Below are 11,938 nucleotides of genomic sequence, written 5' to 3' on the forward strand. Positions count from 1 at the left end.
CGTCATTGGTCTGTATCTCTCATTATCTGTCCTTAATAGTAATGTCTAATACTTTAAATCATACTTCTACTTTATGAAGTCTTTTCCTATGCATTATCTATTCACTTGCTCTGTTTCTTCTCGTCTCATTCCCTCTCCACCTCAGTCAACCAAATATTTATTCAGGTGCATACTGCATGCCTCCCTCCCTGCTGTTTTTGTCTCTGTTTGTGTTACAGTTCCTGTCTTTCAATATCTCTTTTCCTCTCCTAGCCTTCCCTCCCCACCTCCGTCCCTTCTTTCACTCCTTTCTTTCCAACCCTATCTCTGTACCCACTGTACCTTGAGGATGGGGATGCCTCCTTTTCCCAGACCCATCTGTAATCAGCTCCCAGCCCCACATAACCAAATTGGAGAGGAAATGAGTAACTTTTCATTTAGCCTGAAAATTAATCTAATTCTCCCTGCACAGTACCCCTTGAAGGAATGAGCTGAGTCAGGACAGAGAGGGTTCGGTTTTCCCTATCCTTTAGAGAGGACATTTAGGATTTTCACTTTCATCTCTTGGCTGTTTGTTCCCAGAGGCAAAGGGCAGCCTCACCCCATGCCTCTGACACAGACCATGAAAGCCCTGAAGAGAAGAGAGAGGATATGCGACCATGGGATTGGCTGTCCCTGTCATTCCTCCTATAATCAGCACTGTCTGTCTCTTCCTGTGCCCAGGGCCCAAATTGTCATCATTTTCTGGTGAAGTGTCTGGTCATTTTCAGAAGCAATTTCAGGAGAGGATATAACGGCTGCTCCCTCCTCCACTCCTTCTCTCCTATCTCCCTTGTTGTAGGCTAGCATTTATATAGCGTTTGCAAAATGCTTTACCAGTATTATCTCATTTTATCTTCACAACAACCCTAGGTAGAGGTAGGGACTGTTATTATCCTCATTTTACAGATGAGGAAATAGAGTCTAAGAGAAGTTAAGTGACTTTCCCAGGGTCAAACAGCTAGTAAATGTCTTAGTCTGGATTTGAACTCAGGTCTTCCCGGCTCCACACCCAGACTCTTTATTCACTGATCCACCTAACTGCATTTAAAAACTTCATTCTAGGAAGGGTTCCATTGGTTTCACCAGATTGCCAAAGGGTTCCATGATACAAAAAGGGTTAAAGACTCCTGCCACAGAGATTGGTCCCATACTGTCTCTCCATCCTCTATCCAACATTTCACAGAATTCTGAACCTTAGAGGTCATATAGTTCAGTGCTTACTTAAACTGAATTCTTTTCTACAACATCTGGCCTCCTCTTATAGATCTCTAGCAACAGGAAATCCAATTGCCTAACTCCTGAGACCATTCCATTTCTGAAAAGTGAATAATTTTGAAAATTTCCCTTACATATCAATTGAAATCTGCCTCACTGCAGAGAGGGGAGAAAATCTGTAGGAAGGCCCTAATCCCAAAAAATCCTCCCATTTTCATGCTTATCATAAACTAGCCTCATCACTCCTGATTTGGGATCTCTTTCCTGACCCCGAATATGCTTCCTCCTCACTTCCCCACCTCAGAATCTCTACCTCCTTTCAAAGCTCAATTCAAACACCACCACCTTCATGAGGTTCTTCTTGATCCACAACCCCGGCTTCCATTGGCTAGTGTGACCCCCCCCCAAAATGTTGTATTTGCTTATATGTGTTTGCATTGTTTCCTTTGATAGAATATAAGCTCTCTGAGGGCAGGGACTGCTTCCTTTTAGTTTTTCATCCCCAGCACCTGGCACAGTGCCTGATACATGTTAGGTAGGTTCTTAATAAATGGTTCTTGATTTCTTGATTAATTTCCTTTTGCACCATTGGTCCCACTTAGAGACAACTCTCAAAGCTAGGGTCTCCCCCTATAGAATAGAATGTAGCTCAATTTGCCCCCTTCCTAGGGACTATTCCCCTCAGAACCTATTCCCTTTATAGGAATCCATTTTGAGCCACTAGCTTTCAATTTCTAGTTCAGAGACACATTTTCTCTCCTCAATCATTCAAGAACTCATCAAAGAAACTATTTTCAAAGTCTCAGATTATTTCAGCTTCTCCTTGAAAATTTTATTAACAACAGTAACTCATATTTATATAGCACTTTAGGGTCTGTAAAGTGCTTTCTTTATGATAATCTTGAAAGGTAGGCCTTAAAATTATTATAATAGTGCAAAAAATGTGGAGTCAGAGAATCTGAGTTCAAATTCTGGACTCTGATGCTTACCACCTTGAGCAAGTTATTTAACTTCTCCGGGCCTCACTTTCTTCATCTGTGAAATGAGGGAAGTGAAGTAAATGACTTCTAAAATTCTTTCCAGCTTTATATATATATGAGCCTATAATCCCCATTTTACAGATGAGGAAACTGAGGCTCAGGGATATTAAATGACTTGCCTAAGGTTAGACAAGTAAGCCAGGATTTGAGTGTAGGTCTCTCCTGACACCAAGTCCAGAATGCTATCACCATGCTACATCTTACAGTAGTATCCCTTGGGCTTGTACAAATGAACTAATACTTTAAATCATACTTCTACTTTATGAAGTCTTTTCCTATGCATTATCTATTTCACTTGCTCTGTTTCTTCTCATCTCATTCCCTCTCCACCTCAGTCAACCAAATATTTATTCAGGTGCATACTGCATGCCTCCCTACCTGCTGTTTTTGTCTCTGTTTGTGTTATAGTTCCTGTCTTTCAATATCTCTTTTCCTCTCCTAGCCTTCCCTCCATCACTGTATCTTCCCCCCACCTCCATCCCTTCTTTCACTCCTTTCTTTCCAACCCTATTTCTGTACCCACTGTACCCTGAGGATGGGGATGCCTCCTTCCTAGGGACTATTCCCTTCAGGACCTATTCCCTTTATAGGAATCCGTTTTGAGCTACTAGCTTTCAATTTCTAGTTCAGAGACACATTTTCTCTCCTCAATCATTCAAGAACTCATCAAAGAAGTAGTTGAATGGGAAAAAACAAAACAAAACAAAAAACTTTGTATCAAATTTTTCAGATAAGAGTTTGGTATTCAAGATATATAAACAATTAATATACACACATGGATATACATACATATATGTTTGATATCTAAGGTACATAAACAATTAACAGATATGTATATGGCTATATATCTGTTAACATAAAAGTATATGGCTATGTATCTCTTAATTATTTATGTACCTTGGATATCAAAATATATATACATATATATTTCTACATACATGTGAATATATATCTGCTAATTGTTTCCATACCTTGGATATCAAATGTATATATACATACACATATTTCTATGTATGTATAAATATATATCTGCTAATTGTTTCTATACCTTGGATAATGTGTCTGTGTGTGACCAAAAGCCATTCCTCGATAGATAAGTGACCAATGGATATGAACAGAGTTCTCAAAAGAAGAATTGCAAACTATTAACAAACCATATGAAAGAATGCTCCAAATCACTAATAATAAGAGAAATACAAATCAAAACAACTCTGAATTTTTACTTTATACCCTACAAATTGGTAAATATGACAAAAATGGGAATAACCAATGACAGTAGGGTTGTGGGAAGATAAGCGTACTGGTTGGTGGAGCTATGAATCAGTAAAAAAAATTTTTTTGGAAAACAAATGAAATTATGTAAATAAAGTGGCTAAAAGAGCCCACAGTCTTTGCCTCAGAGATTCCACTACTAGGCCTATACCCCAAGGAGGACATTGGTAAAAGGAAAGTCCCCATATACATAAAAAATTCTTATAGCAGCACTTTTTTTTTTCAAATAGTGAGTCCTGATACTAGTAAATGGGGTTCTTGGATCTGTGGAACCCTATATTACCATCTTTGTTTGTCTCTGTATATTTTATATCTAATTTGTTCCATTGTTTGACTTTATTTTTTTAATCTAGTTTTAGCCAAATAATTTTTAATGATTTTTTCCTTTTTTTTTTTTTTTGCAAGGCAATTGGGGTTAAGTGACTTGCCCAGGGTCACACAGCTAGTGTCAAGTGTCTGAGGCTGGATTTGAACTCAGGTTCTTCTGACTCCAGGGCCAGTGCTTTTTTTTTTTTTAAATACTAAAGACTTGGAAACAAAGTAGACTCCCACTAATTGGGAAATGGCTAAAAAACTGTGAGACATGAGTGAAATTAATATTAACTGTGCTGTAAAAAATGACAAATATGATGAATACAGAGAAATGTGGAAAGATATTCATGAACCAAAGTGGAGTAAAGTAAGTAGAACCAATAAGATGATATATAAATGACTACAACAATATAAATAGAAAAGACAATTACACTAAAAAAAAAAAGAATTCTGCAAAATTGCAAAAATCAAGCAAGACTCAAAAAAAGAGACATGAGAATATGCCCATTCTTTGCAGAGGGGGGAGGTTTCTGAGTATGTTACATTGCAAATATTTTCATACTTTTAAAATATGTCAATCAATTTTGCCAATTTTTTTCTCTTCTTTTTTTGTCTTTAAAAATGGTTTTTATTATATGGGATTGCTCTGTGAGAGTGGGATAGGGAGTACTAGAGAAAATTTTGGGGATGTTAAAAAAAGACATCAATAAAAATCCATTTTTTAGAAAATCACCCCGTAGCCTCAATCCTTCATGCTATATGATCTCAGCCGTTTTATTCTTAAATTCCTGGAAGTGGCTCTCCTCTAAGAAGCCTATGAGATTTGGGGCTCCAAGAAATAGAAGGGGCAGCAGCTGGGGACATCTTGAGCTGCCTAGGTCCTTGACTGGCTCAAGGCCACATTTCTCCATTACTATTCCACGATTTCACTTGCCTGGATGACGTTTCCATCTGCTCCCCACGCACTCTGCCCTGCCTGCTACCTCCCTCTTGGCCTTTCAGAACCAGGGCCACAGCTTCCGTTCCCAGCTTTATGACTTGGCTTGGAGTGGACATTGCAATCCTCCAAAGTCAGCCTCCCCAGCTGCTCCCTCAAGGACAGAGCCATCATCTCCAATGGAGGGGGAAGTATGCAGGAGAGTATATGTGGGCATACACATGTGTGATAGGGACAGATCGTCAGGCACATACTTATGCACAGGGTGAAGTCCTGCCTCCCTCCCCCTACCCTTCCAACTCCCCCCACCAACTCCAGGCTCCTGGGGAGAAATTAAGCCACCCTTTCTGATCTCAGCTAGCATTGCTCCTGGAAACCCCGACTTCCCAAAGAAAAGGAGGATGCAGTTTGGAGCAGGAGACCTGCTAGGGACTCTGGTATTCTAGTCTATCTGCAATGCAGGCTATGTTACAATAGGGGCTGTGCTGTGGACTTAGAAATGAACCAGTGACATGATATTCTGAGCCTTATCTGCATGTAGTTCCTTTCTAGGCAAAATGCACATATATCTAATCCCCTGCTCTTTTCCCTCAGGTGCTGCCTCTATCCCTCTCCTCCCAGAGCACACCTACACACACACCCCCTCCCATGCCTGGCTCTTCTGTCCTTCTCTGGCATAGCTCAGCATCAACCCTTTCAAGTCCTTGTGAATCCTGCAGATCAAGGGGCTACTAGTTTCCCCTGCCATCTCCTTGCTTACCTCCCTCTGGGCTCCCTACCCCCAGGAACATAGGGAGCCTTATCAAAGGACATTATTTATATCAGACCTTTACTCAAAGCTCTCCGACAGGGAGAGGAAGAAGGGGAGAAGAAAGGAGGAATGAGAGAAACACAAGCAGGACCTAAGAGTCTTTGCTACCAAACCTGAACTGCCTCTACCCATCTCAAGCCCCCTTGCCCCCAAAGTGCCATTACCAAACAGGAAACATCGATTAAATTTTTTTATTTTTCTTTTTTTTGCTACATTTTGAGTTCCAAGTCGTCTCCTCCCCTCCCTCCCAACCTTACATTAGAGGTCAATATTTTATGTGTGGGTGTATATGTGTGTGTGTGTATGTGTATATACATGTATATATGTGTGTGTGTGTGTATGTATATATAATATACATATATGTGGAACCATACAATATATACTTCCATATATCAGTTCTTTTCTCTGGAGGTAGATAGTATTATCCTTGATAAGTCCTTAGTAGTTGATTTGAATATTCATATTACTCAGAATAACTTAATCATTCACAGTTACTCTTTGAACAGTATTGCTGCTACTGTATACTACATTCACTTGATTCTGCTCATTTCACTCTTCATTATTTCATGCAAGTCTTTCCACATTTTTCTAAAATCAACCTGTTCATCATTTCTTACAGCACAGCAATACTCAATCACAATCATATACCACAACTTATTCAGCCATTCCCCAATTAATGGACATTCCCTCAATTTCCATTTCTTTGCCACCACAGAGAGAACTGCTATAAATATTTTAGAACACATAGGTTCTTTTCCTTTTCCCCCAATCACCTTGGGAAAAACACCTAATAAGGGTATTGCTAGGTCAAAGAGTGTCACACAATTTTATAACTCTTTGAGCTTTAGTCCAGATTGCTCTCCAAAATGGTTAGATAAGTTTACAGTTCTACCAACAATGTATTAGTGCCCCAATTTTTCCACTTTGCTCCAACATTTGTCATTTTCCCCTTCTATTATTTTAGCCACTCTGATAAGTATGAGATATTATCTCAAAGTTGTTTTAATTTTCATTTCTCTAATCAATAATGATTTAGAGCATTTTTTCATATGACCATATGTAGTTTTGATTTCTTCTTCCAAAAACTGCCTGTTCATATCCTTTGACCATTTGTCATTGAGGAATAACTCATATTCTTATAAGTTTGACTCAATTCTCTATACATTTGAGATACGAGGCCTTTCTCTGAGAAACTGTCTATTAATTTTTCCCCCTAGTTTTCTACTTTCCTTCTAATCTTGGCTACATTGGTTTTATTTGTACAAACCCTTTTTAATTTAATGTAATCAAAATTATCCATTTTATATCCTATAATCTCTCTGTTTATCATTTATTCATAAATTCTTCTTCTATCCATAAATCCATGTTCTTCTAATTTACTTTCATATGTATATATATATATATATATATGTCTAGGTTAAATATCCATTTTGGACATATCTTGGTAAATGGTGTAAGATATTGGTCTATATTTAATTTCCGCCAGATTGCTTTCTAATTTTCCCAGCAATTTGCTTTCTAATTTTCCCAGCAATTTTTTTTTACCAAATAATATGTTTTTATCCCTAAAACTTGGATCTTTATCAAACACCAGGCTATTATAATCATTTACTACTGTGTATTTTTTTTCTTTGTTTTTGGCGAGGCAATGGGGTGAAGTGACTTGCCCAGGGTCACACAGTTATCAAATGTCAAGTGTCTGATGTCATATATGAACTCAGGTCTTCCTGAATCCACGGCTGGTGCTCTATCTACTACGCCATCTAGCTACCCCTTACTACTGTGTATTGTATTTAGTACTGTGTACTCTATTCCACTGGTTCACTATTCTATTTGTTATCCAGTGCCAAATAGTTTTAATTTTTTAAAATAAAATTTTATTTTAAAAAATTACCAAGCATTTTTCCTCACCTATCCACACCACTCTCCACTGAGGGGTGGGGGGAACCCTTTAACAAATAGAACATGGATTTTTAAACATTGCCTTAGCTTTACACTCTGAAATAAATCAATAATCCATTGGTCTATTTGGCATTTTATTTGTATGAACAACCTACACTGCCCTTCTCTCAATGTCTACCTTCTTCCTCCCGGCTCCTGCCTCTAAGTACCCAAGAATCTTTATGGCTCTCCCTTCATGCTTTTTTCACCAGCCCGTTCCTTTTCCTTCAGGGTGCACCCAGTTCAGTAATTAGCTGAGCTTTTAAAGGGGCCTCATTAGGCTTGTGCATAATTAAGGGGTCTGGGGAACCAGCTGCTGCCCACGCTCTGGTCCAGGGGTTCTCAACCCTTTTGGTGTTATGGACTTTTTTGGCAGTCTTGTTAAGCCTATAGATCCCTTCTCAAAAAATTGTGTTGTTTAAAAAAAATCATAATTGAAGTAGATACTATATTTCAGTTAGATTTTAGTGAAAATAAAGATATAAGTTGATGGACCCTCTGAAATCTATCTGTGAACCCCTTGAGCATCCTCAGATCCTAGGTTAAGAACCTCTACTTTGGGTAGAAGTAGCTTCTCTCTATTGTCTGAAATGCCAGCTCCAAAAGAAAGGGAGCAAAAGACAAAAGGTTGGGGAGGGACTCTAATGCAGGATAATTAAGATAAGACAGATCCAAGGATAAAACAAGAGAGGCCGGCTCAGTCTTCTTCTCTTGCTTTCTTTCAATCCCAGGGGAGAAGGGCAAGGTAGCTGGTTACCCCAGCTGTGTTACTCTCAAGCCTCTGGCTGAAACTTGCTGGTTACTAATATCTATCTTTTTCTACGTGTATTTATCCTTATCTCCACTCTATTTTCTGACTGTCTGTCTGCCTCTCTCTGTTTCCATCTCTGTCTCTTTGTCACTCCTCTCTCTTTCTCTGTCTCTTTGTCATTCCTCTCTGTCTCTGTTTCTCTCTCTCTCTCTCTCTCTCTCTCTCTCTCTCTCTTTCTCCCCATCTTTGTCTCTCTGTGTCTCCATCTGTCTCTTTCTATCTCCATCTCTGTCTCTTTGTCACTCCTCTCTCTTTCTCTGTCTCTGTCACTCCTCTCTGTCTTTGTCTTTTTCCTGTCTCTCCCTCCTTTCTCTGTCTCCTTCCCCCCCCCCCCCCCCATCTCCTCTCCTCTCCCTCTCTGTCTCTCCTGGGGCTTCAAGAGGGATAAATGAAGCAGAATAAGCTCCCCCTAATAGTAGGGGGACAGAACATGGTGGTTAAAAGGTTACAGGAGAAGATGACATAACTTCAGGGAAGCAGATTAGACAGGGGAAAAAAGCCCTGAAACAAAGGAAAAAAGCAGAGCTATTAAGAGATCAATCCTGTGGCATGGCGGGGGTGGTAGGGACAGACTAGGAGTCATGTTCTTTTATTCTCTATTTCTAGTGAGACTGCAGCAGGAGGGATAAAGGTTAGACTACAGCAAGAACTTTTCTATAATCAGTAACACCCATGGTAAGAGACAGGAAGCCCAGGAGATCTCCCTGTCCTCAAAAGACCCTTGAGTAATGAGATGGGACATGACAAATGGATTTCTGGATCTGGAAGCAGGCTCAGAGATGGATTAATCATATAATCATACATTTAGAGCTGGAAGGGACATCACAACTCCTCTAGACTAACTCCCTTATTTTACAAGTGAGGAAGTTTAGGCCACAGGCGTTGATTTAGATTTACATGAAAAGACTAATATGGCTGGCTTACATCATAAGCATTTGCATGGGGAACTATTTAGGAGAGGGAGAGAGAAAACCCACCAAACCAATCTCTTTATCTGGTCCTGGAGGCTCTCCTTATCATGCCTCCTTATCTCTACCGATCCTAATCTGATCCTGGATCCCAGCTCAGAAGCTGAGGGGATATAGCAAAGGATAGGTCTGTCCCAGAGTCCTAACAGTAACGGCATCTTCAAATTGTCCCAGTGTAACACGGGCTATCTGTGCAAAGGGCCAGAGTAGACGCTGACTGTGTATTCCACAGAGATGCTTCAGGGGTGCCTGAATAGGAGTTTATCAGACTGGCCAACCTAACTAATGGATAAAGGGGCAAAGGGGGGTGGTGGTGCTGGAGGAGAGCAGAGACTGGAGAATTATGGAGAGAGGAGATCCTCTAAGGGATTCTGTGGAGATAAGGGCAAAGGTGAAGGGACTGACCGCATTTGTACTTATTGACATATCATCAGTATATTCTACATCAAACCACCTACAAATAAATAAATACTTATTTTCTAAGTGCCTTGTTCAGGCACTCTTGGGAAGGTGGCATTAGCACTGGGCTGGGCGTCTGGTAGGTTTTTCTGTGTTCTCAGGGTTTCTGGCTGCAACGTTTTCCTCCCTGCCTCCCCACCCCCACCCCAGCTCCCCAATCTCCCCCCTCTTCTATCCACCCCAGGATTGGTGGCTCTTGGCCCCTCCCCTTAGCCCCTCCACCCCCCCAGACCCTCCCAAAGTCCTTATCAGGGAGCAGGGACTGAGTCTCTGCCAGATCCAAGATCCCCTCTCCCTTCAGCAGCAGCCACTAAAGCATCCTTGTGGAAACTGGGAAGCAGGACCCTCAGACCCACAGATCCCAAGCCTCCATATCTTACCAGGAGTGAACTCCAGGTAGGTGTGATGGGAAAAGGAGGTAAAATAGGTCAGAGGAAAAAGGGTATGGGAATAGATGTATATGAGAAGTGGGCATTGAGACTAAGAGACAGGTTTTACTGATGGGGTCCAGAGTCAAGAGGAAGGGACTCTGGGAAATGGAAGTTGATACTAAAGGCAAGGGACTGGGCAAATGGGCAAGAGTGTGTGTGTTATGGGGGGTGGGTTCTGTTGGTCAATGTCGGGGGACTAAAGGTTCACCCTCCATTTTCTCCAACTGGAAAGTTTCTCTGTTGGGGAACTATTGGCCATTTAGGACCCTTCCATGGGAGTAAGCAAGGGGCATAGTTCCTTCCTTCATTTACAGCTGCCTTCTCTTCCTAGGGAAGGACTTGTTCTCAGCCCAATGGTTTGCTCCTGTCAGAACCATATTTTGGGGAGGTGAAAGATAATAACCCATGATGGGCAGGGAAATTAAAGCAAAGAGTTTCAACATCTGCACTGAGGCCACCTTCCTTCTCTCCTCTTCCCTATCATGGAGTCTTGGGCTGGAGTGAGGAGCAGACTCACACATGCTCTTTAGCACATACCAGTTCATGACACATAATCACCTGTGTTGCTTCTGTACTTAGTATCTATCGTGAACGTGAGATGTGCTCTGACTGGGAATCATGGAAGGGCTCTCCCCTTCCTTACCCCATGACCAAGGCTTACCATCTTTGCCCTCTAGGCACCATGAGAAGTACACTGCTGCTCATGGCTATCCTGGTCCTGGGTGTCGGAAGGAGCTGCCAAGCTGTCTGTGAGGAATCACAGGAACAAGGGGCATTTGGTGGGGGTCACAGCAAGGTAAGACTTTACCCCCTTTACCTCCATAGAGCCAGATTTTCCCTTAGTTATAACATTCCTTCAGTTCCAGGGGCAAGAAGGAAAGGAGTGTGTGTGTGTGTGTGTGTGTGTGTGTATTGAATTGGACATGTATAGCTCTCTTCATGTCTCTGTGTGTTTGTGTAGGTGTGTGTGTGCAAGAAAGTACATCTCTGTTTATCACTGTATCTGTATCTCATTTAATAATAACTTAATAGTAACTACTCAGAAATACTTGTTGATTGATTAATATTGATTGAATGGTGCTGTTGGGGGTGGGGGGAGTGAGATACAGGTCAGGAGAGAATACTTACTGATTCTTTCCCATAGCTCAGTCCCTGGTCGGATGATCAAAGCCCTGGTAAAACACCAGAATCCTTGTTCCCAAAATAATCAATGATCATTTGCATGCTACTTTGCACATAAATGTCACACTCATTTAATGATTGAAATGCAAAGAAATTCTTTAACTGTCCCTCTTTCCCCCTCTCTCCACACCCCAGTACCCCCCCTTAGGAACCCAGCCCCTTCTCCTCCTCTCCCAGTGATCCCTCCTCAACCCTTTAACTCAGGATTTCTCAGACTAGGTTGCCCCACCATAGAAAAACAACAGGTTGGGCTTTGATTTCCAAAGTTCCTCCTGGGAAGAGGATGGGAAGTGGTTGGGGAGGGAGGAGGAAGGAGAAGATGAGTCTTTTCAGAGTTTTGAAATGACAGCAATTACATTGGCACAAATGCTTTTAAGATGATTACAGGTGGGATTTATTATAAATTCTGTATGTGTGAGAAATCTAAGCTGCTTTTCTAGCCCAAGTCTGCTTAGCATCTCATTACAGAGGTTGAGAAGACTATTTGAGTAATTTGGGAAAAGCGGCCTCCCCAGGAGGTGGGAGCTAGACATAAAAA

The 11,938-nt window shown here is 41.1% G+C and overlaps 1 protein-coding gene across 1 annotated transcript in view; it reads left to right on the plus strand.

The window, feature by feature from the left end:
• Positions 1-10,144: 10,144 nt before the first annotated feature.
• TAC3 (tachykinin 3) overlaps positions 10,145-11,938 on the plus strand; it is a 5,647-nt gene continuing 3,853 nt past the window's right edge. Inside the window, exons 1-2 of the mRNA XM_027854949.1 lie at positions 10,145-10,183; positions 10,896-11,014. Of these exons, the coding sequence (XP_027710750.1) occupies positions 10,901-11,014 (114 nt within the window). The 5' untranslated portion in view covers positions 10,145-10,183; positions 10,896-10,900. The remainder of the gene's footprint in view (positions 10,184-10,895; positions 11,015-11,938) is intronic.

This window comes from Vombatus ursinus, unplaced genomic scaffold (genome assembly GCF_900497805.2).
Source record: "Vombatus ursinus unplaced genomic scaffold, bare-nosed wombat genome assembly UNPS02010769.1, whole genome shotgun sequence".
Classification (NCBI taxonomy): domain Eukaryota; kingdom Metazoa; phylum Chordata; class Mammalia; order Diprotodontia; family Vombatidae; genus Vombatus; species Vombatus ursinus.